Raw genomic sequence first — 17,214 nt, 5'->3', positions numbered from 1 at the left:
CCCGTTGCAGAGCACAGGCTCCGGATGCGAAGGCTCAGCGGCCATGGCTCACGGGCCCAGCCGCTCCGCGGCATGTGGGATCTTCCCGGACCGGGGCACGAACCCACATCCCCTGCATCGGCAGGCCTTCTCTCCACCACTGCGCCACCAGGGAAGCCCAGGACTAGGTCTCTTTATACTGTAACATGCTACATACAGTGCAACATTCTATAACAAACAGCTCCATCACAGCAGCCAGTTTTAATACAAAAGCATGACAGAGAATTGCATGTTATACTTAAGGTTTCCCCCAGAAGTATTTGGTGTGTAAGTGACATGGTATCTAGCATTTGCTTTAAAATAGGACAGAAAGGGAAGGTGGGGGGAGTGGGAGAGAACGACACTGATCTAGGCTGGTCTGATCTAGGCTGGTCGTCTCTGGAGCTGGGTGTGGTGACACAGGAGCTCATCAGACTCTTTCTTCTATGTTTTACGTTTGAGTGTGTCTACAATCCTTTGTTTTACCTTTTATTGACGCTCAAGATGTAGTTTATTGGGAGAATTAAGATGCCCTCTGGGATTAAAGCATGCCCTCCATATGGTAAATATCCAGTTACATATGTACCGAGATTAATGGAGTTATCTACTTTTGAGGGCTTGAATGTTAAGAGCCTAATCATCTTCTAGTTTGTAAAAGGACAAAGACCAGAGAAGCACATCTCCCATGAGGCACGAGCACTGTTGGAGCTGTTTATGGAGTCAGGTAAGCAGAGACAGACGCTGTCATCTCTACCAGGGGACCTTCCATACACACCTCTGCCAACAGGGCTCCCAGGAGCGACCAGAGATGTGTGTGCCCATCCTTCACTCACACACAGAGCTGGACAGACACTGCACAGCCCTCTCCAAAACATGACTGCCTAACAGGCTAAGAGAAAGAAGCCTCCCTCTTCTTGCCTTTCTACTGTTGGGAAGCTCACAGGGGAAGGAGAAGGCAGGAGGCCAAGCCACCGTGATCACCACTCAGAACTATAACACGCATTGTCTGACAGAACAGGAACCTGGGCCCTCGTGGCAGAGCCTTCCAACTGTGCAGTGCTCTCCCTGTCTCCCCTGTGAGCATCCAAGACGCGCCCCACACCCTGCAACACGCTGAAATTTTTAAATGAGTTTTTCACAGATAAAAGGCTTACTTAATCATAAAAATGTGCATCCCAGCTAGCCAACGACTTTCACCCAGCACTTTAATTTTAAAGAGACAAAGCGCTACCTGGGGAATGACTAACCATGACACAAGCACAGCAATAAAGGGCTGATGTAATAGAAAACCACGTTCTTTGTGAAACCAGGCTTTCCTCTAGGCCAGCTGTGTGCACACATGTTCTCTCCTCTTAAAAGGCTCGAGCTGCATTTGGATGGTCCCCCAACACCATGGGCTAAGGAGAGCCAGCTGCCACTTCACCGTGGCCCAGGAGGAGTTTGGCCAGGACATGTTACTAAGTGTTCTGTCAGGAAAGGGTCCCAGGGCCAAATATGTTTAGGAAATGATGCCCCTGCCCCAGCTGGCGTTATCTATTACTGTCCCTCCAAACAGGCTTCCTATAGCACCAGCTGAAGCAGCACCGCCCGGTCCTTTCTGAAATTACATCTAAATACTCCCTTAGCTTACTAGGCAAGAAAAAAACTTAAGTCTATAAAAACCATATATGAGTACATTCATACCCTCTAATGCTACATAGCAATAAAGAGGAACAAACTATTGATACAACATCTTGGATGGAAGTAAGGGCCTTATGCGGAGAGAAGAAAAGGTAACATACTGTATGATTCCATTTATGTAACATTTTCGAAATGACAAAATCATGGAGACAGAAAATACATTAGTGGTTGCTAGGTATTAGGGATCGTGGGGGAGGTGTAATTAGGGAGATCCCTGTGGTGATGGCAAGATTCTGCATCCTAACTTCGGTGGTGGTGGGCATACAATCTATACATGTGATAAAATGACACAGAACTATATACACACATAGCACCAATGTCAATTTACTGGTTTTGATACTGTACTATAAGTATGTGAGAAACTGAGTGAAGGGTATACTGGAACATATCTGTGTTATTTTTGCAACTTACTGCAAAGCAAAAATTATTTCAAATAAAAAGTTAATAAAATCAAAAAAATTGCATATAACTATATACACGTATACAAAAATGAGGGCATGTAAACCTGGTGAAACAGCATCGAGTTCCTGTTCTGATACTGCACCATAGGTCTGCAAGACACTACCACTCGGGACACTGGGCAGCTCTCTGTACAGGTTTGGGCAACTTCTTACGAATCTACATACAGTTACTTCCCCAAAATTTAATTACAGCTAATAAAAGTACAAAAACAAACAACGTGTGCATGTGTACACACAAACACAAACATACCTAAAAAATTGGAGAACAGTCTTGTGTAGGAAGAGAATCTGTTTTTGAGCAGCCATTGTTGTGTTTCCTGGATCGTGGCTGAAGGCTGAAGTTGCTATTAACAAAGAAAATGAACACAAACAGAGGAAACTATTAAGGCTTACAAAAAATAATCCAAGTCACTGGCATGTTATAAAGAACATTTAAACAAAACACAGAAATCCTCCAGGTTTAAAGTTTAAAACACCCACGAAGAGCACAGGTGTGATTATTCAGTGACCCAAACAATGACTCAAACCCCTGTCAGAGGCTTCAAAATGCAGGACCCTGAAAGCATGATAGTAAGACACTTACTTCACTAGAGGTCTGTGAAACTCCATCTCCTTGATGATTTGGGGAAGAAGAATTGCTGGGGAGAAGGAAGAAAAGAATGATTATTATGATATATATATTTTAATCAAGACATTAAAGGCTATTAAACTAGGTGAATTTAAAATAATACTGTGGGACAGAGCAATGTAACTATGGAAAAAGAGTGCACAACTGGTCAAGGAGTCAATATGTTGATAAGATTAAGATACAGAAGGGAATTCCCTGGCGTTCCAGTGGTTAGGACTTGGCGCTTTCATTGACATGGCCCATGTTCAACCCCTGGTTGTGGAACTGAGATCCCTCACAAGCTGCGCAGTGCGACCAAAAAAACCCAAACAAACAAACAAAAAAAGACACGGAGGATGGTTTAATTTGTGCCTTCTCCTCCTACATCTGTTCTAGTAAAAAAGTCACATTTCATGGCACAGAAGGGTTCCAATGATTTCCAGGGGTGCCAGGAAAATGACAGATACTTATTCATTTTAGTTAGGAAAAAAGTATGAGAATCAAATAAGATAATCAGTTGAAAATAACTGCAAAAGAATCTACTTTAATTATGAGCTACAAGAAATGATATAATAATCCTAAGCCAAAATAAAAATAATATCCCTTTAATGAATATATTTATCCATGATTAAACAGGGTGAAATTCAAGAGAACAAAAGAAACAAACTTGTGCCACTAACCCTGTGTTTCCAGGGGAAAATGAGAACAGCTGCTCAGGGAGTGCATCCACCTTTCTGGTCCCTTCTTAGCACCTATACCCCAGTTACTTAGGTTTACCATGTTGATTGTTTACTGTCCTCTGCCCACTGGAACTTGAGCTCCTTCAGACAGGGCTTTCTCTCACTCACATCACAGTACCCGGAACAGTGCTGGGCACCGTGGGCTCTCGGGAAATATCTGGTGAGCCTGTGTGTACACGAATTCACAGCTCCTCTCTGAAACTGTTGTCATTTTCTAGGATTATTCAGTCCCTGCATGGTAACATGCTGGTCCCAGAGTCCAGGAGTGTCCCCCTACCCTGAAGCACAATAACCTACATGGAAACAAGCTGCCTCTTGGTCTATCCATCGCCTCAGGGAAAAGGCATGTTCTCCTTTGTTTTCTCACCAGACCCTGCTACAGACTGAATGTCTGTGTCCCCTCAAAAACCACGGGTGGAAACCTTACCCCCAATGTGCTGGACAGTATTAGGAGGTGGAGCCTTTGGGAAGTAATGAGCATTAGAAGAAGCTGTGAGGACGGAGCCCCAGGAATGGGATCAGTGACTTTGTTCAGAGTCGTAAGAAGAGTCTGCCTCCTTCCCTCTGCTCTCCGCTGGGTGAGCACACAGGCCGGTAGCCTGTACCCGGAGAGAGTCCTCACCAGAACCCGTTCCGGCCAGCATCCAGCCCCTGGACACTCAGCCCCCAGGCTGGGAGAAATGAATTTCTGTTGTTTATAAGCCGCTCAGTCCCTGGTGTTTGTTATAGCAGCCCGAGCTGGCGTGACCAGAGTACAAAAATGAGAACCCTTTCCTTTTTTTTTTTTCTTTCTTTTCCCCGCACCCCGTGGCTTGCGGGATCTTAGTTCCCCGACCAGGGACTAAACTGGGCCACAGCAGTGAAAGGGCTGAGTCCTAACCACTGGACCACCAGGGAATTCCCTCCTTTATGGTCTTAACTTTCATAATTTTACTTCCCAGCAAGAAGTGTCATAACAGCGGGGACCTTCTGATCTGACTACTCAGCAGGAGCTCCTGAGCAAAGCCCCAGGAAGGACAATCTTCCTGGGGCACTGCTGACCAGCAGCTAAGAGTCAAGGCCAGAAAATAGGATGAACAGAGCCCACCATTCCATTTCTAAAACCAGAGCAAGTCTTTAAAATGGAAAGTCCTTCCTTTAAGTTTTAAAGACTTAATTAAAAAAAAAAAATTAGTGTCTTTGGGAGGGAGAAGAAATAGGGTAGAAAATAATCTTTGTTCGACATGGTGAGCATTGAAGTGTACTTTATCATAAACTCAATTGTAACATATCCAAGTCACAGTTTCACCTTAATAACTCACTGTCCTTTTCTCTATCCATGAAGCCCATTAATGCTGATTTTATCTCACAAAGACTATATCTTGAAAATGCAACCTTTTCTATAATTTCCACAGTTGTGAGTGTGTGAGGCACAAGGGGGCTAGGAGCAAAAAGGTGGGAAGGTGAAGAAAAGACAGTTTTGCCCTGCAGCAGGCTATTTGTAATTACCACATACCCCAGATACACACACAAAGAGGCTGCATAACTTGACAGGAAGGGACATAAAGGAGCACGGGCACTCGTCACGCACACCAGCTACCTGTCCGGGACGCTGCAAGCGCTCTGCTGCGGGGCCGTGAAGGTGGGCGCCGTGGAAGGGCTGCTATTCACATAGGCGGTGGGGGTGTCGGGCCATGGAGAGCACTGCGGACAGAAACAGAAATAAATTAACAGTTCGCTTCTAAAGTACATGGGAGTAATAGCCTTGTAATTCACTCTCTAGTCTGGCCAAATGCAAGATCGTGAAACACAAGACACCTAACATTCATCAAGCAACCTCACAGAAACGCATCAAACTGACTGGTGTGTGGCAGGGAAAATGTTACCTGCTGTGCGTGTCTAGACACTGATTACTCTCAGAGAGGACCTGAGGTGACGACAGCAGCAAACATTTCTACAGGTGTTTTAAATGTGTGTTTAAGTACAATGTGCTTTCAAGAACTTTCACCTCCCTCTTCATCCATTCCCCAGTAGGTACCTATCGAGGTTTAAAGAACAGCAGAGGCAAGAAAGGATTCAGAAGCAACATTTGACATCGCGTGGTGACAAGGACAGTAGATCTGTCCCACCTAGTGCTCTTTTCGCCCTCTTCCCCAAGGAGCAGCCTCACCGGTACCCATGTACTTCCCCGATCTCTCTAAGGTTCATGATCATCCCCAAGTAAGATGAGACAGGCCCAACATCAAAATACATCAACTGTGGATGGTACTGCCTGTAGCCATCTACCTACCTACCTACGTTTATTGTTTATACTTTCTAGAAGGAGCAGGGTGGACTTAAATAGTTTTCAGCACTTGGCACAATTCTGACCAAAAATAGAGCCAAGATACAAAGACACACTAACTATTCCAATTAGGAATACTGAAAAAGCTAAAGTCAAAACATGCTCAATAGGCCAGGGTGGCCTCAAGTGCTGAGGATGGAGGGAATTCATCTCACTCCACGGTGTTCTTTCTAAGACTGAGAACGCCCTGGGTTTCAAAGGTCCCCTTTCATAAGCACTCTCCTCCCATTTCACATACAGACGGCATCCTGTCTCACCATGGCTGTGGGGTGTGAGGCTCTGCCAAAAGCCAAGTTAAAGACCGTTCAAAGAAATCAGGGTAGACACTAAGAAAGTACACAACTCTAAAATTCTTCTCTACATCAGGGGGTTTTCAATTCTTTGCTTTCAAAATAATTCAGGAGGACATCTTGTCAGCTGACAGACACTGAAATAATTTATTAGATCATACAAAGAGAGATCATTGGAATTTCTGGCAGGTATCTCAGAAGGAGTTCCAAGACCTGAATGACACTGCTGAAAGAAAAAAAATTTATCTAAACAAAGTTGCTCTTACCTATAAAAAAATCTAGAATTTAAATATGTTCTACCCTGTCTCATCATTCAAAATGCATTTCCAATAACATTTCTATTTTTATACTTAAAAATTATTCATCAAAATTTGTATGATTTGTTGTTTTGATAAACTGGTAAAAATAATAAGTTTTAAATTCCTCAACTGACTTAAGTCTTACATGGTCACAGGAAATTTTAAAAATTAAATTTCAAATTATATTGTTTGTTGTAAAAGAGTAATTAAGGTGACCATTAAAAGATTTCCAGGCATGAAAGTATGTCCTATTTGGACAATATTATTTAAGGGGAGTGAAGGAGAAAACATGAGATGAAGAAGGAAGAGCAGAGTAAAATTTCAGACTTAACTGAAGTGATGGCTTCACCTTAAGTTGTAAATACAGATATTCAAGTATGTCAGAAAATTGTTTCCTTTGCAGCTATTTAAAAAAATTTTTATTGCAGTACAGTTGCTTTACAATGTTTTGTTAGTTTCTACTGTACAGTAAAGTGAATCAGCTATATGTATACATATATCCCCCCCTTTTTTTGAAATCCTTTGGAACTATTTAAATTTATGGTGAAAACTTTCAGATGTCAACCTAAAAATGTGCAAGGGAGTATATTCTTTTTCAAAATTCTTTTGAGTGAAGTCAAGACCACTAGTGTGAAGGACTCTGAGCTCAGAAACCAAGTCTCCCCAATGGTTACAGGAGCTTCAAACAGCGTGTCTGACACCCATCAACAGCATGGGTACAGGGCTTCCCCGGTGGCGCAGTGGTTAAGAACCCGCCTGCCAATGCAGGGGACATGGGTTCGAGCCCTGGCCCGGGAAGATCCCACATGCCGTGGAGCAACTAAGCCTGTGTGCCACAACTACTGAGCCTGCGCTCTAGAGCCCACAAGCCACGGCTGCTGAGCCCACAACCCACAACTACTGAGGCCCGTGCACCACAACAAGAGAAGCCACCGCAATGAGAAGCCCACACCGCAACGAAGAGTAGCCCCCACTCGCCGCAACCAGAGAAAGCCCACGCGCAGCAACAAAGACCTGATGCAACCAAAAATAAATAAATTAAAAAAAAAAAGCAGGGGTACAAAGAAAATAAAACAGAAATCCCATAATCTCAACATTCTTTACAACTACCCATTAGGTGTCCCCTCAGAAATGGGGAAAATGACTGCAGACTTAATGTTTCAACTATTATCAACTTTCAAAAAAGAAATCTAATTTGGCTGGAATGCATTGCTAAACCCTCTGTGCATGTTGTACCAACTTCACTGTAAGGGACATTTTACACAATGCCCATTCTTTTTAAACTAGGGTCTTTTGTTTTTCTTTCCAGTTTACAAAGTAGTACCTCCCCAGCTTATACAGTTTGAGGAACCCAAGATGCTGTGGGCCGCCTGGCAGGTCTCCTAACTTGCGGGTGTCACATGCTCACGGTCACCTCTACTACTTGGAAGATCTTCCCGCTACACCATTCTCCCCAGATACAAAATATTACAACACGGCATAACACGCACATCAAAACCGTATAGACCTTTCAATATCATCAAGTCTCCCCAGATCTGCTTTGGTAATTATTGCCAGCTGTTTGAGGAAATAAAGCCATCAAAAAGCTCCAAGTGAGCATGGCAGGTGATACAGCAAAGACACCAAATTTACTGAAACTCCATGAACATACCTATTTCACTTTTACACATCTAGATTCTTCTAGCAGTAGAAAAGCAGGGCTGTTTGACATCTAAAACTTGCCCAATAAATAGGAGACTCAATTCACAGAACACAGGAAAACTAGCATTCAATGAAAACTGGTCCTGTTAGGAGGCCTCTCCTTTTAGAAATGATGGATTCCAAGTTCTTCAATGGCCAGGCTGGATGAAACACCAAGACTCTCCCACCTGCTTTTTTCGTAAGTTTCTCTTACAGTCTTAACCCAGAAGAGTACAGGCATACCAAGGAATATTTTCAGTGTTTCTTCTACCTTGTCATTCTTCCCTGTCTTTAAAAGTAAGCAATGGTACTGATTCATCAAGGCTCTAGCGATATCTGGCCTGGACTTGTAGAGTCGCAGCTTTGGTACACTATGAACAAAGTCCCTCCCCAGGCAGATTAGAAAATGAGGACTCACTGCAGACTGTAGACACTGGCAACCCAGATTTGAGCCAATGAAATACAGCTCAGATGCAAAGACCAACAGAGACACTAAGGGTTTGGTTGTGCTGTGGCTCTTGGGAACCTACAGTGCTGCCTCTATTCAGTGCAGGACCATCTCACACATCGCCATGTAGCTTTGACAGGTAAGTCTGGATACCCTTTCAATTGAAAGCCAATTGTAACTATCAGAGAACTGTAAGAAATGCTGGCCTTCTTTTGTAGGTGCTTGAAGAAATATATAAAATGCTGCGGATTTTCTTTTTTAAGGGATTCATCTGTACCTTGCTTTTAATGAACAGGTTTCCAAGAAGACCTCTAACCACCCCTAGAAGTATCTTAACCAAACCAAATGCAGCCCTGGGAAGCAAGCAATGCACACCTGGAAGATGTGAAATCCCAGGCCAGTGAACTGCTGACGTTTTGCATACTTTAGACTCGCATCTTCGGATGAGCGCTAGGCTATAACAGATTTCTTTAATTTACAAATTATCAGAACCATTCCTTTTAATTAGTTTATAACAAAAGGGGAAAAGTGATTTGAATTACCAGTGTCTCCCCAAAAAAGTTTACTAAGACCCATTTGTGTCTTCAGCTGGGAAATTAGGAGAATAAAAAGATAAAACTGGAGGGGCGGGCGTTTTGGGGAAGGAGTATACAGTTGTTCCATACAACTTTTGATTTGAATCAAAAAAGCCCACTTAAAGAATATGCAACATGGTGTGCTCCCCTGCCCCTCAGAGAGGACATTTTCAGTTTTATTGCATATATTATTTAAATGCATATAGAAGTATTTAAAATATTTTCACTCAATGCTTTAATTTGGAAATAATGTTCCTGTGATAATGCCTGTGGCTTTCATAGTCTACAGATAATTACAGATACATGTGTAAGAGTGAAAACTCCATTTCTGGCACCTTGATAGTACAAACACTGCAATGATGAAACAGTAACCATTAATATGTATGATAAGTTATTTTTAAGAATTATTTAATGTTCTGTTTACATTTACTGCTGGTATATAGCTGATCTAAGTTTATATAACAAGATAACCCTTTGTCAACTGTTTGATGAAGAACTGTGTTATAAAATAAAGATCTGCTCTACTTAATAAGCTGGCAAAGTTCATATTCAACCAAAACCCCCCTGGACTACAGTGGGGAACCAGGGCTGAGTGTAGCAAGGTGTCCTATGCTGGCCTGAAGCATAAGGTCACAATGCAGGTGCCAAGAGGAAACACTAATGCAGTCAAGGATTGTTTTTCTACCAGTGCTGCCAATCAGGCTTTTAAAAGCAGACACGTTTTTATGCTCCATGCAGGGAAATGGGACACAAAGTACTGCGTATGTTAACGTCAAGCTTGCTGGCACAATTTCTCCAAATATCTGTGACACTTTCTTATCAGTTACACACACGAGAAAGCAAAAACCTTTTTTAATTACACAAAAATAACTATTTTACTAAAGAACGTATTTTCAATTAATTTCAGTGCTCGTAAAGCAAGTGTATGTGCAAAGGAGAGAGAGGGAGGGAGGAAAGGAAGGAGACAGGGAGGGAACACATTTTTGAGTGTCATTTGTTTTCTCTCCAAAACCACCCAATATGGTCAACTTTGTTTGAAAGTGTTAGATTTAGGAAATTTTCCTCAGTGAGGAACAAACAGAAAGCAGGAAGTCTAAACAAAAGCAAATTAAATCAAGACAAGGACATCAAAAACAAATTTGGCTTTACTTTTCAGTGGAAGTTGGTCCTATATCTAACACTGCACAAGGTTTCTTGCACAATGAAAAGAGAAGCAGAAGCCCTTACACTGCCTCGCTTTGCCAGAGAATCACCGTAGTCTGCTGGCAAAGTCCGCTTGCTGGACTTTTTCTGCTCATGTTCAACTGCATCTTCAATTATAGGCTCAAGCCTCATCTGGACAAACACCAAAGATTGGGATCAATGTCTTTTCATTATACAAAGAAAGATCTAATACCCTGTTTATGCCTCTGCCGTCCAATTAAACAAACGTATGACTAGCAGGATTCAAAGGTAAGGAAGATGCAAAACCCCAGCAGTGACAAACATCGGACATTCTGGGCCCCAACATAATTTCTATCAACTCCAAGGATTTTAAGGTCTGTTTCTGAGACCTGATTGGGATTTCAGCATCTTCGTCCACGATCCCACCCAGGAAACGAATCTATTAAAATCCCCCAATTTAAAGAGAATATTTTCCCCACAAATATCACCAGGAACATTATGTCAATCTACCACCCAATCTTCCCAGACCCTTTGCAGCCAAACTCATCCTCAGAGGTGGTGCCAGAGTGCACAGCTCGGCTTCTCCTCAGAACCGGAATGGTGCCCGCATTACCTCTGTGAGGACCGTGGTGTCATAGGACGGCTGGTACTTCTCCTTCTCATGAGCGGTTCTCTTCTCCATCTTCTCTCGATCAGTTTTTTGTTTCCTATCTGCACCTTTCGGCTTAAAAACAAAGTAGACTTTTTCATCTATCAGGCTTCAGACAAACACCTTTACCAGCAACACTGGGCCTCACTTCCTCAAAGCCTAGTTTCCATCTCTTACCTTAAAAACTTTGATTTGGCAGCTAGCTGAGTGTAGATGATCTGTGTATTCTCCATTTTCATTCTGCTTAAAGGTGTCAACCTGGATCCTAAAAGGCACTCCCTTTTCACCTCCGTGCTTCCGGGGAGTAAATTCTGTGCTGATGCAGTGTACCTAGAAAATGAGTCAGGCTGAAATGGATTCAAAGTCTTGTCCACTGATTACCCTTCTACTTTGCTCCCTTTCAGATGTTGGGCCACAGGTATAAATTCAAGATCTTTTAAAAGGAACTCCCACATATTACTCAGGTGTCTGTCGTGAATTTCTAACTGTTTTAAACATGTATGACTTTCCTTTCACAAATCCAGCTGAGCCCTCCTGAACTTTGTGGGAATGGGCTCTGCCCCATTCCAGTGCCCTCCTTGAAGGCAGGACTTGCTCCAATGATGAGCGCATCAGTACAGTAGCTTCCTGTGTCTGTCCCCTACCCCCACCCCAGACTGGACCCACGGTCCTCAGCCTTGCGTGGGGCTCAATCCACAGCAACCATCACCTCGTTACTCAGAGCCCCTGCTGTTTGCCTTCTACTGCCATCACCCCAACTCCAGCCAGCTAGTCACCTCACTGCTGTTCCTACGGTCATCAACTCGTGATCCTTCGCCTGGGGAGCTTTCGCAGTCCACCAAGCCCACTCCTCACTCCACCTGCATCCATGTGAACTCTCCTGTCAACGCTTCACAGTTCACAGAGGATCCTGAGGGCAGTATTCATTTTCCCACCACTTCTGCCCACTCTTGCAACAACACCATGGTGACAGCTCCAGGGCATGGCACAGTGTCATTAACAAGACCTTGGTAATTTCTGACTGCTACACACCCCCTCTTCTAAGGACTCAAGGTTAAAACTGATTTCTGCACCAAGACTGTACACAACCTGAGAGGTAAGGCCAGCTCTTCCATTGCTCTCATTCACCACATAACCAGTCGCCCTGTCAGATGAACAATATGAGAAAATATTCAACTAATATGAACCATGGCCCTACTGATTATTAGCTGATGGGTGATACTACTTGGAAGACCACGAAAATGCAAAATACTAAATTCTCTATAGTTCACACAAATCATAGCCTACTTCGGCCAGTCAGCAATTAACTGATTTTCCTTTTCTATATAAAGATTACCTACTCAGTAGTTTTCATTTCACCATTTACAAATTTGAACATACTATTAGAATTACTGTTGATTTTATTTTACATATAATAATACCATATCTGTTTTTCAAAAACTAATCTCTTAGGACAGCAGCCCCCAACCTTTTTGGCCCCAGGGACCGGTTTCATGGAAGACAATTTTTCCATAGACTGGGGGTGGGGTGGGGATGGTTTTGGGATGATTCCAGCGCATTACATCTACTGTGCACTTTATTTCTATTGTTATTACATTGTAATATATAATGATATAATTATACAACTCAGCATAATGCAGAATGAGTGGGAGCCCTGAGCTTGTTCTCACTTGCCACTCACTGAGAGGGTTTTGATATGAGTCTGCAAACAATTGATTTATTATGGTCTCTCTGCAGTCAAACCTCTCTGCTAACGATAATCTGTATTTGCAGCCGCTCCCCAGCGCTAGCATCACCGCCTCAGCTCCACCTCAGGTCGTCAGGCATTAGATTCTCATAAGGAGCACGCAACCTAGATCCCTCGCGTGCACAGTTCACAGTAGGTTTCGTGCTCCTATGAGAATCTGATGCCGCCACTGATCTGACAGGAGGCGGAGCTCAGGTGGTAACGTGGGTGACAGGGAGCGGCTGTAAATACAGATGAAACTTCACTCGCTAGCCTGCTGCTCACCTCCTGCTGTGCAGCCTGGTTCCTAACAGGCCATGGACACTAACAGTCCGTGGCCCAGGGACTGGGGACCCCTGTCTTAGGAGACACAAACTGAGTATTCATGGGTGAAATGAAATGCCTGGGCATTGCTTTACAGTATTCCACCAATAACCAAAAAGGGGAAACTACTAATAACTGTCGAAGCCAGGAGATGGGCACAAGAGGATTCATTATTATCCTCTCACTTTTGTGGGGGATTGAAAGTGTCAGTATTAAAATATTTTTAAATAAAGCTAGACAGAATCTTAAAACTACACTTTTTTCAATCATATCCTTTAAAACAGCAGGTTTTGTTCAAGAGAAATGCATCTTAAGAAGAATGGAAGTTTTGATTATTGTTACTACCAGTGGTAAAAGTGATATTTAAATAATGCTTTACATATTAAGATTGTCTTTACAGGTTAGTCTATAAATGATGAATTTAGTAGATTAACTTAACAGAGTGTGTTGTGTGTGTGTGTATAAAAAACATTACAAGATAGTTTACAAATAAGCATTTAAAGAAAATGATATCACGTATCAAGAATTCAAGCTCACCCACAGCCTCCTGAATGACGCTAGTATAACTCTAATAATGTAAGAATCCAAACCTGAATGAAAGCAGATGTGCGTTTTGCAGGATCCCACAGAAATTCAACTGCATTTAACTGGCTTGGATTTGTCTTTGTGTCAATTATTCCCACAGACATTGGAATATCTGTATTTTAAAAAGAAGTGACACAGAAACAAAACTATGAATGATTAAAAGGTTACAATCTACTATGATTCTGTTCTAATGAAATTATTATACCTCCCTGCTGAACTTTTCCCTTCAATGTTCTCCATGGTCAATCATTTCAACATAAAAACCCACCTAATGTGTATCATACTTTCTCCCACCATTTCTATTTCATTTTATTAAGAATATGATGGATGGTGCCAATCAAAAATGAAATAAATGGTTTAAAACTCATAAAATTCCTGGCTCAGTTTCGTTAAGCACCAAAAACAACTTCATTTTTAACTATAAAACAACTCAAATAGTATGGCGTTTCCTTAAAAAACTAAAAACAGAACTACCATACGAGCCAGCAATCCCACTACTGGGCATATTTCCTGAGAAAACCATAATTCAAAAAAAGACATGTGCCACAATGTTCACTGCAGCTCTATTTACAATAGCCTGGACATGGAAGCAACCTAAGTGTCCATCAACAGATGAATGGATAAAGAAGATGTGGCACATACATACAATGGAATATTACTCAGCCATAAAAAGAAACAAAATTGAGTCATTTGTAGTGAGAGGGATGGACCTAGAGTCTGTCATACAGAGTGAAGTTAAGTCAGAAAGAAAAAAACAAATACTGTAGGCTAACACATATATATGGAATCTAAAAAAAAATGGTTCTGATGAGCCTAGGGGCAGGACAGGAATAAAGACACAGATGTAGAGAAAGGACTTGAGGACACAGGGAGGGGGAAGGGTAAGCTGGGACAAAGTGAGAGAGTGGCATGGACATGTATACACTACCAAATGTAAAATAGATAGCTAGTGGGCAGCAGCTGCATAGCACAGGGAGATCAGCTCGGTGCTTTGTGACCACCTAGAGGGGTGGGATAAGGAAGGTGGGAGGGAGATGCAAGAGGGAATGCATATGGAGATATACGTATGCATACAGCTGATTCACTCTGTTATACAACAGAAACTAACACAACACTGTAAAGCAATTATACTCCAATAAAGATGTTAAAATACATACATACATAAAACAACTCAAGTCACACAGGTGACTAAAACTCTCTACGCAATCACCCATGGTGTGGTGCTAGCGTATTAACAGGTACAGCTAAACAACTGCCTCATCTCTCCGTGGTCTTCTGACTTGTACCTAAATCGAGGAGTCTGTCTCCTGGGCGATTCCACTTCCAACCTTCAAGTTGCTGATGCTCTGTATATTGGAGCCGTCTGTCATGGAATACAACTCTTATGATGCTCTATGGAATAAGTAGGGGAAATTAGCACTTTAAAATTGTTCCAGCTAAAAAGCACAAGTGTTTTCACTTCTTATGCATTAGCCTATAATAGAAAAGCATACAAAAACAAATTCTGGGGCTTCCCTGGTGGCGCAGTGGTTGAGAGTCTGCCTGCCGATGCAGGGGAAACGGGTTCATACCCCGGTCCGGGAAGATCCCACATGCCGTGGAGTGGCTGGGCCCGTGAGCCATGGCCACTGAGCCTGCGCGTCTGGAGCCTGTGCTCCTCAATGAGAGAGGCCACAACAGTGAGAGGCCCGCGTACCACAAAAAAACAAAAACAAAAACAAATTCTGCTTTAAACATTTTGTAAGTGTTTTACAAAACACTGTTTTGTTCTTGGATACCTGGGTATGGGTACAATTATTTGGTGCAAAGAATTATTACTATCATTTTTTTAAACTTTTTTTTTTTGATGTGGACCACTGTTAAAATCTTAATTGAATTTGTTACAATATTGCTTCTGTTTTATGTTTTGGTTTTTTGGCCATGAGTCATGTGGGATCTTAGCTCCCCAACCAGGGATTGAACCCACAACCCCTGCATTCGAAGGTGAAATCTCAACCACCGAACCAGCAGGGAAGTCCCGGTACAAAGAATTATAACTCAAAAATAACAAGAGCAAATAAAATGCATTCTTAGGTTAAATTTTTTTTTTTCTTTTGCGGTACACGGGCCTCTCACTGTTGTGGCCTCTCCCACTGCGGAGCACAGGCTCCGGACGTGCAGGCTCAGCGGCCATGGCTCACAGGCCTAGCCGCTCTGCAGCATGTGGGATCTTCCCGGACCAGGGCATGAACCCGTGTACCCTGAATCGGCAGGTGGACTCCCAACCACTGCGCCACCAGGGAAGCCCTCTTAGGTTAAATTTTTATTAAAAAATTTGATACTGTAATTCAAAATTAAGGTCCATGTCCATAAAAAATTAGTAAGAATTATATTTCTATAAAGAAAACATCAGGGAATCCCCTGGTGCCCAAGTGATTAGAGTTTTGCGCTTCCACTGCAGGGGACCCTGGGGTTCGATCCCTGGTCGGGGAGCTAAGATCCCTGAGTGCTGTGAGGCACAGCCCCGCCCCCCAGAAAAAAAAAGTCAAGGGCAGGGGGGTAAATCTGCCCACCACCCCCAAAAGAGAACCTATATGCAAAATTCATCCTCAACTATTTAACCTGCAAGTGAGATTATCTGAGGTAAGCAAGGGAAAAACAAAACAAAACAGATAAAACACAGGTAAACTTCATCCAAACACTCAGGTTCATTCCTAGGGAAGGCTTTAACTCTACTCCACAAACTCTAGGCCATTCTCTGCTCTCCACCCATCCCACCCTCACCTCCCACAGGTTTGGGCTGCCAGCTGCTGTTCCGTTCCAAGAACAGGATAACAGGTCATCAAAATGGATTCAGATACCAGATTTGCACTAATTAGTGTTTCTGACATGTTTATAAATAACTGTTTCTCAGACTATGATGCAGTAAGATAATCGTATTTCCAGTAGACACTCTGCTGGTTTGAGCAGGAAATAACTTGTTAGCGATACATATCAATACTATCTTTAGTGCCCCTGCCTTCCGCACCCCCAAAATGCTGTCCAAAACATAGCTGATAAATATTTTGAAGGGAACCATTTAAAAGTAGAAATACTGTAATTTGAAATAGTTTAAAAAGAGGCCAAGTCAGTCATTAGGACCTCTGTGGACGTCTATGAAGGCACAGTTGCCACTCTGATCCACACCCAATTGCCCACCAGCACCCACTTCACACAAGCGCCTGCTGGCAGCAAAGCCCTCACAGAGTGATGGTGCTTGAGCCAGCGGTGACTCCTGGTTCACAGTCACCAGCAGGTTGATCTCTCAGAAGTGCAGCACAGAAAATGTCATGATTTTGATCCTTCCATATTTAGTAAGAACCAGATCGAATCCACGAGTTCAGATGGAAATAGTATGAGAATACAGGTATTAGTTTTAAGTGCTTTACTAAACCCCATTCTAGGTCAGACTAAGACATAAGACAGTAAAATACGGAATATGGAGGACCACAGTTAAGAAATGGCAAGATATAAAAGAAAACCTCTTAAATAAAACTGGAAGGGGAAAAGCTGTTATCTGGAAGTTCTGACTAAAAGGAGACAATACACCAAGAGAATCAGCCACAGATAAAGGGGCCCTAACAATAAGACAGAAAGAGAACAATCAGAGAAGGCACTTCACTGAAT

General features: G+C 42.6%; 1 protein-coding gene across 2 annotated transcripts in view; it reads right to left on the bottom strand.

The window, feature by feature from the left end:
• UBP1 (upstream binding protein 1) overlaps positions 1–17,214 on the bottom strand; it is a 66,139-nt gene that overhangs the window by 5,454 nt on the left and 43,471 nt on the right. Inside the window, exons 4-11 of one of the 2 annotated variants that reach the window (XM_065884973.1) lie at positions 14,856–14,961; positions 13,575–13,681; positions 11,112–11,264; positions 10,899–11,009; positions 10,349–10,456; positions 5,086–5,189; positions 2,743–2,797; positions 2,410–2,503 (exon numbers count right to left, since the gene is read on the bottom strand). In XM_065884973.1, the coding sequence (XP_065741045.1) occupies positions 2,410–2,503; positions 2,743–2,797; positions 5,086–5,189; positions 10,349–10,456; positions 10,899–11,009; positions 11,112–11,264; positions 13,575–13,681; positions 14,856–14,961 (838 nt within the window). The remainder of the gene's footprint in view (positions 1–2,409; positions 2,504–2,742; positions 2,798–5,085; positions 5,190–10,348; positions 10,457–10,898; positions 11,010–11,111; positions 11,265–13,574; positions 13,682–14,855; positions 14,962–17,214) is intronic. The other variant, XM_065884974.1, reaches the window with a different exon arrangement.

The sequence above is a fragment of the Phocoena phocoena genome, chromosome 10 (assembly GCF_963924675.1).
Source record: "Phocoena phocoena chromosome 10, mPhoPho1.1, whole genome shotgun sequence".
NCBI classification, from domain to species: Eukaryota; Metazoa; Chordata; class Mammalia; order Artiodactyla; family Phocoenidae; genus Phocoena; species Phocoena phocoena.
Note: the sequence above shows the minus strand (reverse complement) of the source record. Positions and strands in the feature narration are given on the sequence as shown.